Genomic DNA, 21,093 nt, shown 5'->3' on the forward strand with positions numbered 1-21,093 from the left:
TCGACTGCAGTTATCGGCATCGATAGAATCTGCCATCGATAAGGAAGTGAGTTAGCTAGCTAGCTATTTTTTGCCAGGGATTACATTTAACAAATGAACGCCGTCCTCAAAATTATGCCAAGCAAGCAGCTCAGCTTAAATAAGCAGCCATAAAATACCATAATAGCGTACTGTCTTATATTAATATTTTGATGAGCGCTCAAAGATGGTATCAGTAAGGACTTATTGAATGACAATTATCAATCAATTTTCCCAGTGTATTACTTGGATTTGGCTAACTTCTAGCTAATGACAAGTTAGCTATTTGTCACAAAGTTCCATCGCTAGACCCCTCCACCGCATTCGATAGTTGGCAGCAGTAGCGGAGTGTCATCACCGGCACAAATTATGCTTTTTTCCAACAGTCCAGTCTTCCCAAAAAATTGTTCGCTATTTTTTATAGTGCTGCCTTGAAGTGTTTATTGTTGCCTAGTTTATTAAAGCCAAATCAACCCGTAAAGTGCTCTCCAACGTATTTTGGTGTTGTTACAACTGTGATCTTGCGACTTGACTGCATGTGCAATGTGAAAATGCCCCGTCCTTGGCATAAATTTCGGGAGGCTGTTGTTGGACTCTACTTGTTGGGAAAATAAAAACTAACTCTCATAGCATCGCATTTTGGTGAAGCCGCAGCTGTTCCATTGCGGCAGGTGCAGCGGCACTCGCACACTCATACATACATACCTGCATTTACCTATTCCGCCCGTCCGTCCAATAACAATAACAACAACAATAATGGCTGGCACTGCGACCGCGACGCCAATGGAAATTGATGAATTTGTAAATTCGTCCATAATTTCTTGGGTGAGTACTGCGGGTGCTATGGATAAAAAAAACATGCTCGATATTTGCATCGCCAGTGGGCTTATGTGCTTGGCATAAATAATTCAAGTGTTCGATTGCCAAGCGCTCACATATGGAAACGGCGAAAACAACAACAATGTCGTGAGAACAACCTGCTTACACGCACACATACACACAGCTGGGGTCAACGAAATAGAGTCGTTCGTTACAGGAAAACCTCCAAAAAATATATAATTATAATCCATAGCTTTAACTGCGTTTAATTAAGTTAGTTGCAGCGCATGGAAGTTTATCATATACGAAATCGCAGTACACTTTTGTATAATTCTTTAATCATAACCCTCATGGGACTCTTATTTTTTTGACCCCAACTGTATGTATGGATGTGCCTTTCCGCAGTAGTCGCCAAAGAACCAAGGTCATTGTAACTTGCTCAAGACAGCTTACGGTACAATGAGAACTGAGGCGTAATGAGCTCTTGTCCAGCTAATAAACATATTCACGTCCGCTTTGTTGATGTCCATATCTAAAACTGGTATTTTCTTCCTTTACAGCTGGAATCATGTCTGCCACGTGCCGAGCTTCTCGCCGGGTACACCTCCCTGCTGGATGGCCACATAATCCACAGCGTTTGGCTGCAGATCGATCCTGAGCCGCAGAATAATCCCAGCGAGCTGAACGATCTTAATGGGAAATCTCTCAGCATCGCGAGGGCAAAGAACTTTGAGTGCGTCGTGAGGAATCTAAAGTGTTTCTTTGAGGAGGAGCTAGGTCAAACCATATTGGTCCTCCCAGATGTCTTCACCCTGGGTCATCATCCGGAGAGTAAAAACGGGCTCGAACAGATGAAGACCTTGCTGACCCTGCTTCTCGGCGCAGCAGTGCAATGTCCCAACAAGGAACTGTTTATTGCTCGCATCAAGGAACTGGACTTAGAAACGCAGCACGCTATTGTGGGGCTGATCAAACAGGTGACCGACAGCCACAGTTTGGTGCTCACCGAGGACTCCTTGGAGCGGCTTACGCCGCAGAGCATGTACACGCACATACTGCGTCTGACCAAGGAGCGAGATGTCATGTATCTCAAGTGGATCGATTTGGCGTGCGTGGAGACCGAAATGGCAACCAACGACAATTTGGTGGAGTGTGGCCAAGGCGTCAGCGTTTCACGTTCTCCTTCAAACGGAACAGCCACCTCAACACCTTCATCTTCCTCCAACTCGGAAAGCAATCACCTTGCGGTAGAATGTGCCGATCTCCGTTCGAAGAACCGCAAGCTGCGTCAAGAACTGTAAGATAAACGATTATTAACAAATCCATCAGTTATTTAACTTTTTACCTTTTTTTAAGCGAGGAAAAGTCCGAGAATCTTTTGGAGCTGCGTGAGGAGCTGGATGACAAAAAGGCGCGCTTTGACAAGCTGCGCCAGGAAAGCCAAGAATGGTTTACGGAGGCCAAGCGGGCATCGGCATATCGTGACGAGGTGGACATACTCCGGGAAAGGGCTGAACGAGCTGATCGCCTGGAGGTGGAAGTTCAGAAGTACCGCGAAAAACTCGGAGACTCCGACTTTTATAAATCGCGCGTGGAGGAACTGCGTGAGGATAACCGTGTGCTGCTTGAATCCAAGTATATTAGCCAATCAAAATAACATTTAATGTTTTCTAACTTTTACCCTTTCACTTCTTCAGGGAAATGCTGGAGGAGCAGTTACAGCGTTACCGAAAAAGGACTGAGCATGCCATCTCCCTGGAATCCGAGATCATTAAATACAAGCAAAAGCTCAACGACATGGCTCTCGAACGGGACGTAGATCGCTCCAAGCTAGAAGAGCTGCTGGAGGAGAATGCGCAACTGCAACTGGTGGCCAGGAATCTCAACTCAACGATTGATTTGGATAAATCCTTTTCCGAAAACGAAGACGATTGCAACTCAGGCGACAATAGCCTTTCGGAACAGCTAACGAACAATGCTCAAACCCGTGCACTTAAGCTCGAGCTGGAGAACCGTCGTTTGACTGCTGCACTGGAACAATTAAAGGAAAGTAGCTTCCACGAATCCACCAGCAAGATGCTAGAACTCGAGAAGGAGAAGAAAAAGCTGTCTCTTAAAACTGAGCAGATGCAAGAAAACATCCAGCGTCTCACTCAGCAGAATGTCGAACTGGAAGGGGTCTTTAAAAATGCCCTGGAGGAGAACAAAAAATTACAGGATGCCGTGGATAATCGGCAAAAGAGCTACGATCGACAGAGCCTGGAACGCGAGGCTGACCGTCAAAAGCTTTCTGATGCCGAGCAACATGTCGAAACCCTAAACAAAGAAAAGCAACGCATCCAAACTCTAAACGAAAGCATTCAGCGTAGAGCCGACGATCTTGAACGGTTGGCGGAGAGCAAGGCAAAGGAACTAGAGCAATACTCGGAAAAATCAAAGCAATACGAGCTTACTAAACAGAAGCTCTATGAAATCGAAGCAAAGGTCTCCACTTATGAGCGCGAAAACGCCAGCCTGCTTAAGGAAGTGTCCAAGCTCAAGGAGGGCAGTGAGCAAAAGTCTGTGCAGCTGGACGACAGTATTAATCGGCTCGATGTACAGAGCAAGGAAATTCAAAAACTGGGTAAAGCACTGGAAGATTCGGAGCAAGTGCATCAGAAGCTTGTGGAACTGGAAAAGCAAAACCAAGAGCTAGCTTCACAGCGCATTATTGATCAAGAGATGATAAGCACCCTTCGAAACGACTTGGTCACTGGTACTCTAGTAACGAAGAAAGTGCGAAACAACTTGGAGAAACTGGGATTGGCGGACGAAGAGCCCGGTGAGCTGAATGTGGAGCATGTGGTGGAGAAACTGGTGCGCAATCCGGAGACTTTTAAAACGGTTCGCGAGATAATGCTAAACGTGACCCGAGAGCAGCTGGAGGAGGAGGAGCGAGAAGGTGGCGTCAAGTCCGACATGTGTGTGCTATGCCACCGTCAGGAGATCTTTACGGTGGAAAAGAACATTGAGCTCGCGGCTTCTCCAGTTCCTGCACCAACGCAACCTTCTTCGCAGGAACTTCGCTTCGAGCACAAGCTACGTCTTAGTCCAGCACGAGAATCAGCAGAGCTGACCCGTATTAAGGATTCTAACACTCAGCTTCAGACGGAGAATGCTCGTCTCAGCGTGGACGTGGCTGCTCTGGGCTCGCAAATAACGTCGCTGAACACCCAGCATGTAGCTCTACAGCTGGCCAACTCCCAGTTGGCTGCCGAAAAAGACACGCTGCTCAAAGAAATCGATTCACTGCAGCAGGAGCACAAACATGCTTTGCAGGATCAGGTTACGTTGCAATGCCTGCATGATCAACTCTCCGCGGAGTACGAGTCTCTAAACAAGGACAAGGAGCAGCTGAAGGCTGCAGTGCGGGATTTGCGTCAGGAGCTGCGGGATACACGTGAACAGCAGTCGGCATTAGAGCAACGCATTGAGGACTTGACCATTCAGAACAACAACATGAAAACATGCAGCGAGGATCTGTCAATTCTGCGTACCGAGCACTCCAAACTTACAGACGACTTCCGCAATCTTTTCGCCACCAGCGATCGCTTCAAGAACGAATACAAAAACATCCAGGAGCAGTATAAGATGGTACGCATGGAGCACTCCAGCCTGAAGCTACAAAACACTGAGCTCTCTGGCGAGCTAAATGCCAAAAGCGATCAAGTCCGTTGCCTGCAAATGGAATACAGCAAGGTTCAGCAGCGCTGTGAGGTGGGTTTAAAAATGGCAAAAAATGAATTCCGTTCTTTTAATATCCTATTTGCATGCAGATGTTGATTCAAAACAATGCTGAGCTGGACTCGGAGCGCAAGGCTCTAATGGACAATGTGTCTCAATTGCTCTCGCAATATCAGGAACTTTTGGCCATATCCCTGGAGGACAAAAAGCACTTCCATGAGGAGGAAAAGAACTACACCGAACGGGTGCACAGTCTCAAGCGGCAGAAGGAAAAGCTGGAGGAGAAAATAATGGAGCATTACAAAAAGTCAGAGACCACAGTACACAAGAAGTAAATAATAAAACCATACAAGAAACATTTGGTATTAAGCCAATCACTTTAAAATTTCAGAAAACCATTCGCCAGTATGTTGGTTAGAAGAGTAAAGAAGGCTAGCTCGGATCTAATGAACAAGGTGCCCAGTCGAGTAAGTTTCCTGAAACTTAAACTGAATGTAAAGAAACTTACTAACGAAAGAACATTTTATTTCAGAACCGTCGCTCTTGGGTAGATGACGCCCGTACCAATTCCCAGTTCGTAATCGGTTCCGAATCCGGCGGCAATGAGTCAGATAATAGCAATGAGGAGCCACTGTCCATTGCCTCCGACACGCACCTGCTCCAAAGGAATGTCCCGCTCCGCCAAAGTTTGCAGCGGTAAGCCATTCAGTTGGGATGGAAAAGGATGTTTTTTAAGATGTTTGGCCTTATGGTATTTGTTCTTTTTACATGTATTATACACAACTCAACACTCGCACCAAACAAACACTGTACATTATGTCCGAGTAGGGATTTGCTGGATAACTCGATCCAACGAGGCGGCGCCGTGCGCAGTAGCCTGCAGGCTCAGAAACGTACGGATTTGAATAACTCACGTAGAAATAGCGTGCACGGGTATGCGCTTTTGATGTTTAACATTCAAACTACCTTATTAAAACTTGCCAATTGAAACAGATCGGAGTCTGCTCCGAGGCTTTAAGTGGCAACTGTCAATCCTTATTCCATCTTTCCCTCTGCACAATGCGTATTTTCCTTTTTATGTCGCTCCCCACCTGTGTTTAAATAATTTAATTCATCTAGTTACTGATAAATCATTTGCTTCGCAGCAGTCTTGAAGCGCCAGACGTGACGGGCAGTAGTCTGACCCTCGGAACGGCCGGCTCTCGACGCACCGTTTATCTTATCGATGAGCACCAGAAGCTTCCCGATGGCTCCACTCCCGGCGCCGCACAGTCGCAGTCGGGTGGCAGCAGTGGCTCCGGCAATGCCGCAACTCCAACGCCCGCGGAACCGCAGACGCCTCAGAAGAGTACCGAAAACAGTGCCTCGGTGGGCCCAGCCACGTTTCTGATGTACAACCGGATAAACACCACGATCGGAGGAACCCCGAACAGTGGGGACCAGAGCCCTCTGCTGCAGGCCAGCGGCAGCGTCTCGGGATCGACCATGCAGGATGACAAGTCGGCAAGGAAGCGGACCGAAGACAAGAGCAATAGCATCTGGTATGAGTACGGCTGCGTCTAAAACATTCAAACAGTATACGTCCACAACATGAACTCGAATATAATGCATTTGCTGACGAAGTATTATTTCGTTTTAGAAATTAACGAATTTATTTTAAACGCATTAGAACATCGATGTTGCCTTAAGCAAGTTACATATGTAAGTGTAAAGTGCTGCTTAAACCGCTATGATTTGCCTTAAGAAATGTTTTACAATTAGACTATGTACTATACTATAGTTTGTACCTATTTATGCAATTTAAAAACTCCACAAGACTACGCGACAACTATGCGAACATATAACTATCCAGTATACACCCCTATATACACAAAACTATAAAGAAATATGTTAAATATTAGCTATACCGGCCTCAATGTGCGTCCTAAGCGGAGGCCTTTCTTTTTCGCCGATAAGAAAAGATATATGTTTATATCCGTTCATTTGGTGTTCTGTAAACTCGACTCGAATCTATGTATTCCTAGATACACTTGTACTCTGCTCTCAGCTAACCAACGCGCCTTCAATTTGTGAATATATTTTTATAAATTACTTGTAGCCTTGTACTATTTATTGACGCAAAGCCTAACACCGCAATAAAACTAAGCAAACATACAGAAAATATCTCACTTTTTCGGCAAGTCTCTAAAGATAACCAAAGATATATATAAGGTGATTCGTTCGTCCCCAGTATTTTAGAATGAAAGGCGACTGGAGACAAAAAAGATGTGGCTAAAGGCGCTTGTTCTACTGGTAACTACTACAAACTGTGCACACTTCTGGTTAATAATCACTAATTAATAAATTCAAGACTTTGATCGGATATTTGGCGGCCCAATGCAATGTGTGTCAAAGTGCCAGCAATGTCGCTTGTCATAGTGAAACCACCTTTTCCATCTGCTATGACGGTGCGTAAATTATTTTCAAAATGTGTGGATTACGAGACGTTTTAATTTCCAGGAGTGCCATCGTTTGATCTGTTGCTATGTCCAAAGGACTTTTATTGCACAGATGGCTTTTACACTTGCTATGAAAATGCTGATCCAGTTTGCCAAACAGAAAATGACAGTACCACCACCGAGATCCAGACAACGACAACCACTGCTATCCCAACTACCACGACCACCACTGAGATCCCAACTACCACAACAACAATGGAGATCCCAACTACCACAATGACCACTGAGATCCCAACGACCACTCCCACTACCACGACAACCACTGAGATCCCAACTACCACAACAACTACTGAGATCCCAACTACCACTCCCACTACCACGACAACCACTGAGATCCCAACTACCACAACGACCACTGAGATCCCAACGACCACTCCAACTACCACGACAACCACTGAGATCGCAACTACCACAACAACAACTGAGATCCCCACTACCACAACAACCACGGAGACCCCAACTACCACAACAACAACTGAGATCCCCACTACCACGACAACCACTGAGATCCCAACGACCACTACCACGACAACCACTGAGATCCCCACTACCACAACAACCACGGAGACCCCAACTACCACACCCACTACCACGACAACCACTGAGATCCCCACTACCACAACAACTACTGAGATCCCCACTACCACAACAACCACGGAGACCCCAACTACCACAACAACAACTGAGATCCCCACTACCACGACAACCACTGAGATCCCAACGACCACTACCACGACAACCACTGAGATCCCCACTACCACAACAACTACTGAGATCCCCACTACCACAACAACCACGGAGACCCCAACTACCACAACAACTACTGAGATCCCCACTACCACAACAACCACGGAGACCCCAACTACTACTTCGACTGAAGCTCCGTGGGATGCCGATGATATCTGTCAGCAATACTCTAAGAACACCTTTTTCGAAAACGTCGATGATCCCACCTGCACCACGTGAATACCCCCATGCTGAAATTGGTTTTCGATGATAGACTAAAAGTTCATTTTTCAGTTTTATAACCTGTACAGTTGATGCCGACGGAACTCATTCCACAAAAGTCACTTCATGCAAGGCTAATCAGTATTTCAGTACGAGCTTGAAGGTTTGTACCGCCACAAGGCCGGATGGATGCGTGGAGGAGACAACCACTGTGGACACCACTACCCCAACCACCACCACCGTGAGCACCACTACTCCAACCACCACCACCGTGACCACAACAACGGCTAGTACCACCACAGCGGAACCCTGGAGCGCTGAGGCCACCTGCTTGACTGTCACTAAGACTACTTTGTTTCAAAACCAAGACGATCCGACATGCACTACGTACGTAAGCCACGAATTTCCAGGAAATAACTAACATAAACCATTCTTTTAGGTATCTATATTGTTATGTTTTCAATGGATCGGCGACAGCTTTGATAAAGAACTGTAAGACCAACCAATACTATGATGTTTCCTTGAAAGCCTGCACCGATACCAAGCCGGACTACTGCACTTAATTTTTATGTTCGAACAGCATTTATCGTTTATTATCAGATTTATTGATTACCAATAAAAGATTAGTTTTCTTGGAATAATAAAAAGATTTGATAGCATTTTCAAAAAATGGATAAGATAGCCGGGGAAACAGGCCACTCCAATAATTATTTAAGAGCCAGTGGGAGCAGTTATGCTTTAGAAAGCCATGGGCAGTGCGGTTAAGCTAATCATGAGGCTGTGTATAGTGTTTTTACTGGTGAGGCCTTTAGAAATATCCTTAATCGGTGTTATGCAAATATATATATTATATATATTTTAGTTGCTGGCTACTGGCCTCTCGGCTTTGCCAGCTTCGGAGTTCGATGACCAGAACTCAACAACTTGGACTGCGGAAGAAGCGTGCAGTGAAGTTTCAAAAAGCACCATAATTGAAAACCAAGAAGATCCAACTTGTAGAACGTAAATCAACTTAATGGCATACATTATACAAATTGTACTAATCACTATCAAATTATCAGTTATGTATATTGTTATGTGACGAATGGATCAGTTTTGTCTTTGATAAAGAATTGCAAAACAAACCAGTACTTTGATCCCATTTCGAAAACGTGCAGTTCTCAAGTCCCAGCTAAGTGTTCTGCAGAGGCAACGGAGCCACCAATCGAGTATCCTACCGAACCCAGTACTGAGTCCAGTGACAAATGCGAGGGCATTACACAGACTAGCATATTGAAAAACGAAGATGATCCCACCTGCAAAAGGTATTCATATTCGGATTATATTTCTAGAATCTAACTGAATTATCCCATTCTTTCAGTTATATATATTGCTATGTTAGTAATGGATCGGTCTTCTCCTTAACAAAGAATTGCAAGACAGGCAAATACTTTGATGCCACTTTGTACTTATGCAGCTCCGCTAAGCCTGATTATTGTGTCTAAACATTCAGGTATCCAATGGTTATAATTGTTAGATTTCTGGACCATCAAAAATAGATAATTATTCATAGAATTTTTCAAGATAGAAGATGTCAAAGCCAATAAATTCATTTCTGCAATTCAAAACAACCGGAATATTTTTCTTGACGACATCCACAATTTACCCAGAAATTTGCACATATCTGAGAAGTCCATAAACAAAGTACATATGCATGTACGTATGTACGCGTAGGGGTGGCAAAACAAATTAATAAACGTACGCAATAAACATTAAATACATTGCCAAAGCGTACCGAGATAAACGATGCTACAGATTAAATCCTACTGGTATTTAAAGGCCACTTTGGTGCTCCAAGGTTTCAGTGTGCGAAGTGTAGCAAGGTTAAATCGACAATGTGGACGAGTCTAATTATATCACTGGTAACTATGCAAGGACTGCCGTTGGATCCACATCCTCAATCAAATGAATCCACCCAATAGCTCCTGGTTCACTGCCTGCTTGCTGTGCCAGCTCCTGCACCAAAGGATCTGGACGCGGGATCCTGGAGTGCGGATGAGGCGTGTCGGGAAGCGGGTAAATCGGGGATGATTGCGAACCAGAATGACTCCACATGCGCCACGTAAGCAACTCGACTGATTATACAGATTACCACGTACTAAAATGGAAATTTACTCGCAGCTACATCTATTGCTATGTAGTCAATGACTCAACGATGGCACTAATTAAAAGTTGCAAGAGCGGGCAATTCTTTGATGCCGATCGCAAATTCTGCAGTATCAGCAAGCCAGCGGGATGTGTGTAAAATGTGGAAGCTTTAGAATACATAGTTATATGCTAGAATAGTAGTACACTAGTCTTTACATGTGTATGTATATTAATTTATTGCTTTAAAATAAAAAATAATATTAATATGAAAGTACGAATTTTCTCAGTTACTTAGCCAATCGAAATTCTTGACAGCATCGTGTTATTAATAGATAATGGAAAGATATATGCATAGAGTTTCCTGTAATCGTTTTGACTTAGCAATTGCTTGGTCGTGTGGATTGGCAGGCCTCCGTATCTGAGTTGTAGTATTCGTTGGTGTTGCAATAATAAAGCCAGCCCAGGTAATCCAGACTTAATTTATAGCAGTAGACATACCTAGAAAAACCAACACTTAAGGCCATTGCATATTGAAGTTGATAAATATACTTGCATCTGGCACGTTGTATCATTCTCCACTCGAAAGTATCCTTTGGTCTTCAACTTTGCGCAATAGGCGTTGGGATCTATTTCCGAAGGTACTGTAGTTTGAGTACTCGAATCCGTGCTGGTGGCAGATGTGGTTGAATCTGTGGTAAGCTCGGTTGTAGTTGAATCTGTACTCGATTCGGTAGTCAATTCGGATGTGGATGAATCGGTACTGGAATCAGTAGTCGTTTCAGCAGTAGTAGTAGTTGTTGCATCCGTACTCGAATCAGTTGTAAGTTCAGATGTAGTTGAATCTGTACTTGATTCGGTACTAGTTTCAGAAGTAGTAGAATCTATACTGGATTCGGTAGTCAGCTCAGATGTAGTAGAATCTGAAGTGGATTCGGTAGTCAGCTCAGATGTAGTAGAATCGGTACTCGAATCTGTAGAAAATTCAGAAGTGGTTGAATCTGTGGTGGTCAAGGATGTTGTCATTGTAGAATCGCTGGTAGTGGTTACTGTTGAGTCTGTAGTCTCTAGGGTACTTGAATCTTGCAGTTCAAAGCACAAGATAATAAAACCGCAGCCAATAAACCCATTAAAAAGAGAGATATGTGCCATATTTACCAACCTGTTACAATATCCGTTGTTGACGTAGAAGTGACTGTGGCACAGGCCGGCTGTGGGAAAAGAAGTGTGAGAATTGGCAAGTCTCTGCGGAGCTAACTAAATCTCACTTCCGCTGAGGCCATGGGTGCACAGAATCCCTGGAGGACGCAGTAGTACCCATCGCGGCAGTTTTGGACCGCATCTTGGTCGACGGTGCCTTGATCAAAGCAAAACCCATAGGCAGTCTCATTGACACACGCATATTGTCCATTTGTCGAGGAGCAGTCGGAGCAATCGGACTGCCCAAGAGCCCATTTCAAAATTCGGAGGAGCAGGAGAAGCTGGAATAGACGAAATGGATTACTTTCTTGTGGTTCACTGCTCCCTCGCCTCGACTTACCTTTAGGGTAATTTGTGCCGGCATAGTTTGTCTGTTTGCCGGGAAGAGCAACTTACTTGTGATGGCTGGCCAAGTGCCAATTCTCTTTATAGAGCCTAAGCCTAAGACCACACCCTCAGTTAGCGTTTGCTTGGCGCCCATAAAAAGATAACCAGCTATTCTTATTACCCAAGGCTTCCAAATTTTACGGTGCCATAGAACAAAATTCGGCACGGCTGCCAAAATGTACAAATAAGACTGGCACTTAGCTGTCTGATCATTCGCAGAAGCTCCACACAGTTGTGAAGATGTACAAATTGCTTGGTTTAGTAAGTTTTTTTAAAGACCCTTACAATAGTTTTGAAACCAAGTTGGTTTTCTATTTTAAAAGTTGGCTTTCGAGTTGTAAAAGTTCATCACTGAAGGGTTTGTACCACCTGAACATTCCTTAAATACTTTCAGATTGCCTTGACAGCTTTGGCAGCCTTCCCAATCGCTTGGATCCAGGCAGACTGTGATGTATGCCAAACGAATGGAGCCTCCTGCATCAACCAGACCGCGTACAACTTGTGCTTCGGCGGCACAGAGCCGAATACCAACCAGACCTTTGTCTGCACGGATGGCCTGGTGTGCACGGACCAGCCCGTGATCTGCTTCCAGAGGAGCGAAACTCCAGCCAGCTGTGGCGATACGGATAGCTGTGGCCAGTGTGCTCCAAATTACACATTCGCCTGCACCTCGCGCTCAACATTCGCCTTCTGCTTTGGCGCCACAACGCCCACAAATGTGACGGGAAGCTGCCCGGATGGTTACTTCTGCGACGCATCCACCCAGGAGATCTGCGTCACCACGGCCACCGATGACTCCATCATCTGCCACTTGACTTAACTTTGGTATTTATATAGTGTACCAAGCATATAAATACTTGCATTTGCTTAGTAATATTTTGCTTTTGTCAAGAATTAATTTGGTAATTAATAAAAATTCGTTATTAGATTTTAAAGCGTTTTTAATGAAAACTTATTTTATTAGATGTATCGGAACTGTTAAAATGGTTTAAACTAAATCATTAAATAATTTATTAATAAAATACCTTTAAAATGACCAAGCCAATAATGGCAAAATAGACTATAAGTCAAGAAACTCTTCCGAATCTTCTGTTGTCTTTTTTTCCAGCCAGGAGCGTGCCATCCGAATCGAGGGCAAGCGGAAGCGCCACTCGTCGCAACAGTACTTGTACACCTCATCACCCAGTTGGAGTAGCTCTGTGGCAAACTCTTGCTCGTCATCCTTCCAAGTGCGATCCTCAGACCCGCCAAACATTTCCATGCGCAGCAAGGCGGCCATCGTGGGTCCCACGTATTTCTTTATGGCCATGTAAAGCTGAGGTTTGCTCATGGAGATGGCAGCGGGTTTGATGGGAGCTGGAGCCTTTGGGAGTTCCGCTTGCCGTTGTTTTAGTTTGGCATTCTCCTCCGACAGCTTGTCAAACTCGGCCTGTAGTTTATCATAGTCCTGAAGAAGCTTTTCCCGCAGGGCATCTTCGGAGGAAGATGGTTTTTCATCTGGTGCAGACTCGTCCTCACTGTCAGTACTTAGTGATGTGTTCTCTTCAAGGTTTAGAAAAGGGGCAGATAAGGTTTCGGAAATGGGCTCACTACTTTGATCATTTTCTTTGCTAGGACAAGGATTAATATTGGTTGATTGGGTGGGTTTCACAAATTTCTGAGTCTGCTTCTGCTCATCCCAGAATTTCTCTTGCATTTGTCTATTTCGGTTTAATATGAAACTGTTCTCAGTTTGAGCGTGGGTGTCAGCCATTTGTGCTTCTTGGGGTAGCTTCATTTTCTTAGCCTGCTCCTCGGTGGCTTGCTCTTCATTCAGTTTATCGTCATCGCCTTCCTGCTTCCCACGTTTTTTAACCACAGTCCTCTTACTTGGCCGGTACTCGTTTTTAGTAGGAATTTGCTTTACTTGGCATTTATCGCCAAGCTTTGGCAATTTAATAACGTCAATAATACAACTTGTCGGTTTACGATGCTTTTCTGCTTCCTTAATGAGGGTTTGCATCATGCTTAATTCATCAGTCTGTTCTTGTAGGAGCTGCTCTTCAAGCAGAGGCAAGGCAACCTCGCTCGTTGGTTGACTCTTGACTGGCCTTTTAATCAATTTGATGCCCAATGAAGGCTGCAGTTGACTTATTATATCTATAATGTTTTGAGGCATAGCCGAATCGCTTGTTGATGTTGTAGAGTTCGTATCTGCCACCGCTGATTTCTCCTTGCTTATACACGACTGCTCCTGTTCCGTATTCAGATTACCGGAAACTTCGTCGACTTCGCTTTCTTTTTGCTGTTCTTCCTCCTCTCTCAAGTCACCTATATTTGGTTTCTTAATAACCTCTACATTCTGTGTCTCACCATCCACGAATCCCAGAGGACACTCGAAATCCTTGGGCGGTATTAGGTGGGACTGCTTAGGAGGCGTCAGCTTCACGAGCAGAGCTTCCCCGTTCTGGTCGAGATTTGCAAAGTCCAGTGCCAGATCCCTGTTGATCCTGAACAAAGTGGGCGTCTGCATGGGAATAAGTCTGTCCATTTTGTAGTTCATGAAGCATTCCACACGAAAGTGCCGGGCACAAACTGTTTTGGCTCCCAGTTTGGTCGGCGGTGCATTCGAAACATCAGGGTTTGAACAGTGCCTCATCCAGTCCTTTAACCTTTTCGGATCCTTAACGGGGAACTTGAAAAAGTGCATATTGGGGTTGCGACTAGAACTGACCGGACAATCACGAAAACAACACTTTGTACCGCCCATTTGTTCAAATATAAACAAACTAATTTTATGTTCTTTAGTGGTGGAAAAGTCAGATGCAGATATCGATAGGAGTTATCGATATGTGAATTTACCAAAACGAAATGATCAATGATTTGATACTTCTTAATTCGGGTAAAAAACCGTTGACAATGGGTTATGGGTTTTGATTTATTTATTCAATAATGGAATAAAAAGGTTTTACAAAATAAGGATTGACCCAGATAAGCACTAAAAAACTCTGAAACTCTGTCGATATTTGACAGTCCGGTGGACAAAAATTAACATAAACATTGTACAATAAAATAAATTAGATTGTAAGCTATACTTTTTTAAATTAATTTGTTTTCAAAACAAAACAAATAAGTTAAGTTGGAAAAATTAAATTATTTGAATACAATAGAAACCTAGTGGTGGTTTTTTTTACCAATGGTAATATTTTCAACAGTCCCAGTGGGCCGTGCTCAATCGTTCCGACCATTTAGACGAGTTTCCATTAAACATAGTTCAGTACAATTTTTGAATTCGCCCGCAAAGGTTGCGCTCTTTTCGACTGTATTACAACACTGATCTCCCTTAGTACGTACAGGAAATTGCATCCCTGGCATCTGGAAGCCTCTAGAAGTTTCTAGACTCTTCGAGTTCGGGTCGGATTTTTCTATAAAAGCCGACGCGCGTCGTTTGCCGGTTCGAGTCTTGAAAAAATTTCGTGAGGTGTGCGTCGTTACAGCAAGCAGCGTCTGAAGTTTTGTGAATTTCCAATTCTATACAAAGCAAAGTGAAAATATCTGTATTTTTACCTTTATTCTGTGAATAGAACGAAAAACATACATACAAGGTGAGTAATGCAGAAAGAAAGAGTGAATCATTTATTTTTTAGTGGCAATGGTTAAATTGTGCATTTTGCGTGGTCCTCTGCATCTCGAATGTTCTTGACCCAAATGTATGATATCGATTTTAAAGTTCTAGAAGCCAAGTTAAACAAATATTCGTTTTATATATTAATGCAAGAGCCTTTTAGTGTTAAATCGACTTATGCCGCTCTTTTTAGGGGTGACAACGTGCAAAGTAACACAAAATGCCGGTTTTTTATTTTTCGTCGTTCGAGAATGTTCTAGGGGTTGCTATGTATCAGCATGAATTAAACATCATGCCAAATAGGCCTACTAATTATAAATGACTTTCCTTCATTTACAATTACACGTGCTTTCTTTGCATTTCCAATTTAAATTGCACATGTCACACACACACACATGCAGGCCAATTACCAATACTTCGAAATAAAAGCGTGGCGTCAGTCATTAGATTTTAATATTTTTATTTGTTATTTGCTCCATTTTTAAGTTGGTTGCCAGGCCGATTAGTTTTCCTTGGGCTTCTAGACTTTTCCACCAACTTCCTTGGTGATGTACGAATTTTCAATGCAATGCTCACTCGCACACACAGACAAGAGTGTGTCACAGCAGGGGTAGAAAAAGTAGATACCGACCAAACTCTGCATAATGAAATGAAAATATTTCAACTTTAAACATGCTTTAAAGACGGCAATAGAGTAAGCGTTGCATAAGTATACTTAAGATTAAACTTCTAAAATCTATTTTTCGCTTGGCAAAGTAATGCTATAATATCGACCACCACTGTGTTGGTACATGCGCATGTTAAATGAGGCATGTGCTAAAGAGTAGGAGAAGGAGGGAAACGAATAAAACGGAGGGCAGCTGCTGAATATGCAGCTGCTGTTCCCTGATGTTTCAGCCACAGACTATAACTAATCCTAATCCTTCTGTAAATCCATTGCAGATGCCGGAAGAAACAGAGACCTTCGCATTCCAGGCTGAGATTGCTCAGCTGATGTCCTTGATCATCAACACATTCTACTCAAACAAGGAGATCTTCCTGCGTGAGTTGATCTCGAACGCTTCCGATGCTCTGGACAAGATCCGCTATGAGTCTCTTACCGACCCCAGCAAGCTGGACTCCGGCAAGGAGCTGTACATCAAGCTGATCCCTAACAAGACGGCTGGTACCCTGACCATCATCGATACCGGTATCGGTATGACCAAGTCCGACTTGGTTAACAACTTGGGAACCATCGCCAAGTCCGGAACCAAGGCCTTCATGGAGGCTCTGCAGGCTGGCGCCGACATTTCCATGATTGGTCAGTTTGGTGTGGGTTTCTACTCCGCCTACCTGGTCGCCGACAAGGTGACTGTCACCTCCAAGAACAACGATGATGAGCAGTACGTGTGGGAGTCCTCTGCCGGAGGCTCCTTCACCGTCCGTGCCGACAACTCTGAGCCCCTGGGCCGCGGCACCAAGATCGTGTTGTACATCAAGGAGGACCAGACCGACTATCTGGAGGAGAGCAAGATCAAGGAGATTGTCAACAAGCACTCCCAGTTCATTGGCTACCCCATCAAGCTGCTCGTAGAGAAGGAGCGCGAGAAGGAGGTCAGCGATGATGAGGCTGATGATGAGAAGAAGGAAGGTGATGAGGAGAAGAAGGAGATGGACACCGATGAGCCCAAGATCGAGGATGTTGGCGAGGATGAGGATGCCGACAAGAAGGACAAGGATGCCAAGAAGAAGAAGACCATCAAGGAGAAGTACACCGAGGATGAGGAGCTGAACAAGACCAAGCCGATCTGGACCCGCAACCCCGATGATATCTCCCAGGAGGAGTACGGCGAGTTCTACAAGTCCCTGACCAACGACTGGGAGGACCATCTGGCCGTCAAGCACTTCTCCGTGGAGGGTCAGCTGGAGTTCCGTGCTCTGCTCTTCATCCCCCGTCGCACTCCCTTCGATCTCTTTGAGAACCAGAAGAAGCGCAACAACATCAAGCTGTACGTGCGTCGTGTCTTCATCATGGACAACTGCGAGGACCTCATCCCAGAGTACCTTAACTTCATGAAGGGAGTGGTCGACTCCGAGGATCTGCCCCTCAACATCTCCCGTGAGATGCTGCAGCAGAACAAGGTTCTGAAGGTGATCCGCAAGAACCTGGTCAAGAAGACCATGGAGCTGATTGAGGAGCTCACCGAGGACAAGGAGAACTACAAGAAGTTCTACGACCAGTTCAGCAAGAACCTGAAGCTGGGTGTGCACGAGGACAGCAACAACCGTGCCAAGTTGGCCGACTTCCTCCGCTTCCACACCTCTGCTTCCGGCGACGATTTCTGCTCCCTGTCCGACTACGTGTCGCGCATGAAGGAGAACCAGAAGCACGTCTACTTCATCACTGGCGAGTCCAAGGACCAGGTCAGCAACTCTGCCTTCGTTGAGCGCGTCAAGGCCCGTGGCTTCGAGGTGGTCTACATGACCGAGCCCATCGATGAGTACGTCATCCAGCACTTGAAGGAATACAAGGGCAAGCAGCTGGTCTCTGTCACCAAGGAGGGTCTGGAGCTGCCTGAGGATGAGAGCGAGAAGAAGAAGCGCGAAGAGGACAAGGCCAAGTTCGAGAGCCTGTGCAAGCTGATGAAATCCATTCTGGACAACAAGGTCGAGAAGGTGGTGGTGTCCAACCGCCTGGTGGATTCGCCCTGCTGCATTGTCACATCGCAGTTCGGCTGGTCCGCTAACATGGAGCGCATCATGAAGGCCCAGGCTCTGCGTGATACCGCCACCATGGGCTACATGGCCGGTAAGAAGCAGCTGGAGATCAACCCCGATCACCCAATTGTGGAGACTCTGCGCCAGAAGGCCGATGCCGACAAGAACGATAAGGCTGTCAAGGATCTGGTCATCCTGCTGTTCGAGACCTCTCTGCTGTCCTCTGGATTCTCCCTGGATAGTCCTCAGGTGCACGCCAGCCGCATCTACCGCATGATCAAGCTGGGCTTGGGAATCGACGAGGACGAGCCCATGACCACCGAAGATGCCCAGAGCGCCGGAGATGCCCCCTCGCTGGTTGAGGACACCGAGGACGCTTCTCACATGGAGGAGGTCGATTAAGCGACCAGTCGACACAAGCAACCAAACTTCATTCTATCACTCGCATTCACATACACAATTTACTTGCGTTTCGAACTTTTATACTGAGTTTACTACGGCCGAGTTAAATTTTGTATTCATTAACATTTTGCCGCGTTATAAGCGACAGACATACGCTTAACTCATACACAACCAAGAATAACTCGTTAAATGGTTAGGTTCCCACAGAACATTCAAGAGCAGTTGTCGTTTTAAGAACTTATAATTTAGAATCCAAGTAATTTATGTATAAAAACTAAAGACTACATACGCGCTCTAGTTGGTATAGCTATATAAAGAATCGAGTATATATATAATTAAGGTTTGATGACCCGATCGATGATAAACATAAAACCAAATAAACAAGCAAATGTGTTTTAAAAATCAAAGTTCTGATGGAGTATTTATTGGGAAACTGGAAAATCTATGAATCGGATTCTTTGCGCAGCAGCTGCTCAATGGCCTCCACCGTGGACACACCCTTGGTTATCATTATTATCTTGTTGCGGGATCGAGATCCCTTGTCCAGAGAAACGTCGCTCTTTCGAAGACCCAAAACTTTCGAGAGGAACTTGACTAGTTCCGCGTTGGCTTCTCCCTCGCTGGGCGGTGCGGCGATTTGGACGCCTACTCCTTCCAGGCCAATTCCTGTGATTCCGTTCTGCTTAGCACCCGGCTTGGCCAGGATTTGTATGCATATATTGCCGCTCTTGTCGACTGAAATCGGACTGGCTTCCTTAGCCGGCGTCGATTTTGCATCACTTTTCGTACTTTCAACGGCGGCCTTTGATTTCCCCTTGTTCTTCGACATTATTTGGGCGTTGACCGATGTAAACAAGCGGCGCATTAGATTTTTGGCAATTATTTTAAGCAATTTTTAAGTTTAAATGCATTTTAAAAGCAACTTGTGGTAAATTTACTAAATCTATTAGCGTCTATCAGCTGATTTTTGGGCAAAACCAGGGATGCCGCACAAATAGGGATGAGCATAATTCGTGAGTGAAAAAACACAAACAAAAAAAAAATATTTTGAGATATAAATTTTTTAAATTCCATATACTTTGATTCGTTTTTTATTATTACTTGATGATTATTTAAACGGAGTAAAAAGTTTCCTTAGGCCCAGATTTAAAGAAAACCCCAGGTACTAAAACAAAATTTGATTAGGTAAAAAATTATCATATATTCATCATTGTTATGTACTCATAGTTTCTTCTCTACTCGTCTTTGCATTAGAAAACAACGCTTTAACACTTTGCACTATTTAAAACTGCGCCGAGAAGCATCTTAAAAATGCATTTATCGCCTATAAATGATCGGGGATCATTATTCAGTTGATTTTGTTGTGTGAGTGCTTAGGAGAGAATTGCAGGAATGCACATTGCAGAGCTTACAGTTAAATTAATTAATGCAAAATGCTTTAAATGGACTTAAAATTTGTGTGTGTTTTTATAGGAGTAGATATTGCAGACACGAAAATAAAGCCAAGTGGTTTGGGGTCATCCTCTGGTTGCACACGTTGCCGGGGACTATTCAGCTAGGGAAGGTGTTAGTAGTAGCAAGTGGAGGTTCCGGAAAGGTCTATTATCTTCCTCCAGATGCGGCTGCTCTCTGTTTATCTTATGCGAGCTGGAGCTTTTCCTTACGCGGCGCGTATCGACTGAATGATCTGGAATATGGCAGAGCCGCAGACCACAAAGATGAACAGCGCCAGGAGCCATGGACCCACGGGATATTGTCCCTCTTTCGTTTTCTGCAAAGTAGAATAGTTCAGATTAGCTTTGACTCCTTGTATATTTGGTGGGTATAATGTATATTGCATTAAGAGATTAGTGGAAATCGTCGATGGGATGGCAACATCTAATCAGAATTTCCAGAAGTGCCGATAACACTCTCATACACACGCCAGCCTCCGCACACATACAAACATGCATACATATGACCAATAATAAAATCAATGACGGCGTGGCACTTTTCACCATTGATTATCGAGCAATTCTAATCGCAATTTCGCTGTTATCTCACCTTTCCCCTAATCAGAGTGGTTTCAACTAATAGTTTTAAGTGAAACTTACCGAAGATTTGGGTACATTGCCACGCATTGTCACATATTTGCTGGCCTTCTCGTTGGCGACGCGCATTCTCTGTGGTGGAGCCATTTTCTTGTGTTGTAGTTGTGAAGCACAATTGCACTGAAATTCGTAAATTAATTGATTGTTAATTGGTTGAGCTGCAGCTTGCGTGCAATTGATCACTTTAAAATGAAACCGAACAAGCTGTGGCTTTGCAGTTGCCCGAGAAAACACCGTACCTCTCAGCCCAAAAATAACAAAACGAATGAGAAAGCGACGACACGACACGTATACTGCCAGGGCTGCATTGGGCAGGGCTGCAAACGATGGCTGCCAGGGATGCAGAGTACCATTCAACCTGGAGTTTATTAAACATTTTTAAAATACAGGCCTTGTTAATACTAATATAATGATTTCTCTTCCTATGTAAGGATTTATTTTATATAAGTTAATAATTGCACAAAGATATCATGAATACAATCATTTGAACATGAATAGTTTATACATTACATGTATGTATTTTTACATTATCTAGCTATTTGTAACCGTTATTGTAGGAGCATCGCACGGTCGCACTGAGTCA

At 44.3% G+C, this 21,093-nt stretch overlaps 10 protein-coding genes across 19 annotated transcripts; 6 read left to right on the top strand and 4 right to left on the bottom strand.

The window, feature by feature from the left end:
• Positions 1-349: 349 nt before the first annotated feature.
• Positions 350-6,983, top strand: LOC120448083 (girdin). Of its 8 annotated transcripts, XM_039629872.1 has the most exons (11): positions 350-843; positions 1,398-2,134; positions 2,194-2,472; positions 2,535-4,593; positions 4,653-4,891; positions 4,952-5,027; positions 5,093-5,256; positions 5,389-5,493; positions 5,706-6,101; positions 6,791-6,852; positions 6,911-6,983. In XM_039629872.1, exons 1-10 carry the CDS (start codon positions 775-777, stop codon positions 6,801-6,803), a joined length of 4,137 nt encoding a protein of 1,378 aa, XP_039485806.1. In that variant the 5' UTR covers positions 350-774; the 3' UTR covers positions 6,804-6,852; positions 6,911-6,983. The 8 variants fall into 8 exon arrangements, with proteins under 8 accessions (XP_039485806.1, XP_039485807.1, XP_039485801.1 ...); XM_039629873.1 differs by lacking the exons at positions 6,791-6,852; positions 6,911-6,983 and adding an exon at positions 6,772-6,790; XM_039629867.1 differs by lacking the exons at positions 6,791-6,852; positions 6,911-6,983 and adding an exon at positions 6,659-6,783.
• LOC120448084 (mucin-2) lies at positions 6,023-8,647 on the top strand. 2 transcript variants are annotated; one of them, XM_039629877.1, is made up of 7 exons: positions 6,023-6,101; positions 6,791-6,852; positions 6,911-7,007; positions 7,060-7,598; positions 7,665-8,020; positions 8,079-8,393; positions 8,446-8,647. In XM_039629877.1, the coding sequence occupies exons 2-7, from the start codon at positions 6,826-6,828 to the stop codon at positions 8,567-8,569; spliced, it is 1,458 nt and encodes a 485-aa protein (XP_039485811.1). In that variant the 5' UTR covers positions 6,023-6,101; positions 6,791-6,825; the 3' UTR covers positions 8,570-8,647. The 2 variants fall into 2 exon arrangements, with proteins under 2 accessions (XP_039485811.1, XP_039485810.1); XM_039629876.1 differs by having other exon boundaries at positions 7,060-8,020.
• Positions 8,648-8,727: 80 nt separating this feature from the next.
• LOC120450000 lies at positions 8,728-9,610 on the top strand. The gene is made up of 4 exons (XM_039632710.1): positions 8,728-8,805; positions 8,869-9,008; positions 9,068-9,310; positions 9,367-9,610. Exons 1-4 carry the CDS (start codon positions 8,755-8,757, stop codon positions 9,488-9,490), a joined length of 558 nt encoding a protein of 185 aa, XP_039488644.1. The 5' UTR covers positions 8,728-8,754; the 3' UTR covers positions 9,491-9,610.
• Positions 9,611-9,766: 156 nt separating this feature from the next.
• On the top strand, positions 9,767-10,297 carry LOC120450002. Its single transcript, XM_039632712.1, has 3 exons — positions 9,767-9,907; positions 9,968-10,107; positions 10,167-10,297. Exons 1-3 carry the CDS (start codon positions 9,881-9,883, stop codon positions 10,288-10,290), a joined length of 291 nt encoding a protein of 96 aa, XP_039488646.1. The 5' UTR covers positions 9,767-9,880; the 3' UTR covers positions 10,291-10,297.
• Positions 10,298-10,410: 113 nt separating this feature from the next.
• Positions 10,411-11,811, bottom strand: LOC120449998 (osteocalcin 2). 2 transcript variants are annotated; one of them, XM_039632709.2, is made up of 5 exons: positions 11,671-11,811; positions 11,399-11,611; positions 11,293-11,341; positions 10,687-11,104; positions 10,411-10,631 (listed from the first exon to the last, which is right to left on the bottom strand). In XM_039632709.2, the coding sequence occupies exons 1-5, from the start codon at positions 11,809-11,811 to the stop codon at positions 10,511-10,513; spliced, it is 942 nt and encodes a 313-aa protein (XP_039488643.1). In that variant the 3' UTR covers positions 10,411-10,510. The 2 variants fall into 2 exon arrangements, with proteins under 2 accessions (XP_039488643.1, XP_039488642.1); XM_039632708.2 differs by having other exon boundaries at positions 10,687-11,212.
• Positions 11,812-12,098: 287 nt separating this feature from the next.
• Positions 12,099-12,572, top strand: LOC120450001. Its single transcript, XM_039632711.1, is given in 2 exon segments — positions 12,099-12,212; positions 12,214-12,572. Coding segments are annotated over 2 exon segments (366 nt in total). The 5' UTR covers positions 12,099-12,170; the 3' UTR covers positions 12,538-12,572.
• Positions 12,573-12,640: 68 nt separating this feature from the next.
• LOC120449686 lies at positions 12,641-14,506 on the bottom strand. Its single transcript, XM_039632302.2, has one exon. The coding sequence runs from the start codon at positions 14,464-14,466 to the stop codon at positions 12,778-12,780; it is 1,689 nt and encodes a 562-aa protein (XP_039488236.1). The 5' UTR covers positions 14,467-14,506; the 3' UTR covers positions 12,641-12,777.
• Positions 14,507-15,067: 561 nt separating this feature from the next.
• Positions 15,068-18,827, top strand: LOC120447806 (heat shock protein 83). Its single transcript, XM_039629382.2, has 2 exons — positions 15,068-15,301; positions 16,264-18,827. Exon 2 carries the CDS (start codon positions 16,264-16,266, stop codon positions 18,418-18,420), a length of 2,157 nt encoding a protein of 718 aa, XP_039485316.1. The 5' UTR covers positions 15,068-15,301; the 3' UTR covers positions 18,421-18,827.
• LOC120447807 (UPF0235 protein C15orf40 homolog) lies at positions 18,810-19,397 on the bottom strand. Its single transcript, XM_039629383.2, has one exon. The coding sequence runs from the start codon at positions 19,283-19,285 to the stop codon at positions 18,863-18,865; it is 423 nt and encodes a 140-aa protein (XP_039485317.1). The 5' UTR covers positions 19,286-19,397; the 3' UTR covers positions 18,810-18,862.
• Positions 19,398-19,601: 204 nt separating this feature from the next.
• On the bottom strand, positions 19,602-20,880 carry LOC120449794 (stress-associated endoplasmic reticulum protein 2). The gene is made up of 3 exons (XM_039632438.2): positions 20,750-20,880; positions 20,514-20,630; positions 19,602-20,191 (listed from the first exon to the last, which is right to left on the bottom strand). Exons 2-3 carry the CDS (start codon positions 20,595-20,597, stop codon positions 20,081-20,083), a joined length of 195 nt encoding a protein of 64 aa, XP_039488372.1. The 5' UTR covers positions 20,598-20,630; positions 20,750-20,880; the 3' UTR covers positions 19,602-20,080.
• Positions 20,881-21,093: the final 213 nt, after the last annotated feature.

Source organism: Drosophila santomea, chromosome 3L (genome assembly GCF_016746245.2).
Source record: "Drosophila santomea strain STO CAGO 1482 chromosome 3L, Prin_Dsan_1.1, whole genome shotgun sequence".
Lineage (NCBI taxonomy): Eukaryota > Metazoa > Arthropoda > Insecta > Diptera > Drosophilidae > Drosophila > Drosophila santomea.

Bases quoted from the DNA above. Each gene is read 5' to 3' on its own strand.
- LOC120448083 (XM_039629867.1), top strand. From the start codon at position 775: ATGGCTGGCACTGCGACCGCGACGCCAATGGAAATTGATGAATTTGTA. The intron at 5,494-5,705 runs GTATGCGCTTTT...TTTGCTTCGCAG, and splicing joins CGTAGAAATAGCGTGCACGG to CAGTCTTGAAGCGCCAGACG. The intron at 6,102-6,658 runs GTATGAGTACGG...AATTACTTGTAG, and splicing joins GACAAGAGCAATAGCATCTG to CCTTGTACTATTTATTGACG.
- LOC120448084 (XM_039629876.1), top strand. From the start codon at position 6,826: ATGTGGCTAAAGGCGCTTGTTCTACTG. The intron at 6,853-6,910 runs GTAACTACTACA...AATAAATTCAAG, and splicing joins TAAAGGCGCTTGTTCTACTG to ACTTTGATCGGATATTTGGC. The intron at 8,394-8,445 runs GTACGTAAGCCA...CCATTCTTTTAG, and splicing joins GACGATCCGACATGCACTAC to GTATCTATATTGTTATGTTT.
- LOC120450000 (XM_039632710.1), top strand. From the start codon at position 8,755: ATGGGCAGTGCGGTTAAGCTAATCATGAGGCTGTGTATAGTGTTTTTA. The intron at 8,806-8,868 runs GTGAGGCCTTTA...TATATATTTTAG, and splicing joins TGTGTATAGTGTTTTTACTG to TTGCTGGCTACTGGCCTCTC. The intron at 9,009-9,067 runs GTAAATCAACTT...TCAAATTATCAG, and splicing joins GAAGATCCAACTTGTAGAAC to TTATGTATATTGTTATGTGA.
- LOC120450002 (XM_039632712.1), top strand. From the start codon at position 9,881: ATGTGGACGAGTCTAATTATATCACTG. The intron at 9,908-9,967 runs GTAACTATGCAA...TCCACCCAATAG, and splicing joins CGAGTCTAATTATATCACTG to CTCCTGGTTCACTGCCTGCT. The intron at 10,108-10,166 runs GTAAGCAACTCG...ATTTACTCGCAG, and splicing joins AATGACTCCACATGCGCCAC to CTACATCTATTGCTATGTAG.
- LOC120449998 (XM_039632708.2), bottom strand. From the start codon at position 11,811: ATGGGCGCCAAGCAAACGCTAACTGAGGGTGTGGTCTTAGGCTTAGGC. The intron at 11,612-11,670 runs GTAAGTCGAGGC...CGTCTATTCCAG, and splicing joins CGGCACAAATTACCCTAAAG to CTTCTCCTGCTCCTCCGAAT. The intron at 11,213-11,292 runs GTTGGTAAATAT...TTGAACTGCAAG, and splicing joins AACAACGGATATTGTAACAG to ATTCAAGTACCCTAGAGACT.
- LOC120449686 (XM_039632302.2), bottom strand. From the start codon at position 14,466: ATGGGCGGTACAAAGTGTTGTTTTCGTGATTGTCCGGTCAGTTCTAGT.
- LOC120447806 (XM_039629382.2), top strand. From the start codon at position 16,264: ATGCCGGAAGAAACAGAGACCTTCGCATTCCAGGCTGAGATTGCTCAG.
- LOC120447807 (XM_039629383.2), bottom strand. From the start codon at position 19,285: ATGCGCCGCTTGTTTACATCGGTCAACGCCCAAATAATGTCGAAGAAC.
- LOC120449794 (XM_039632438.2), bottom strand. From the start codon at position 20,597: ATGGCTCCACCACAGAGAATGCGCGTCGCCAACGAGAAGGCCAGCAAA. The intron at 20,192-20,513 runs GTAAGTTTCACT...TCTACTTTGCAG, and splicing joins GCAATGTACCCAAATCTTCG to AAAACGAAAGAGGGACAATA.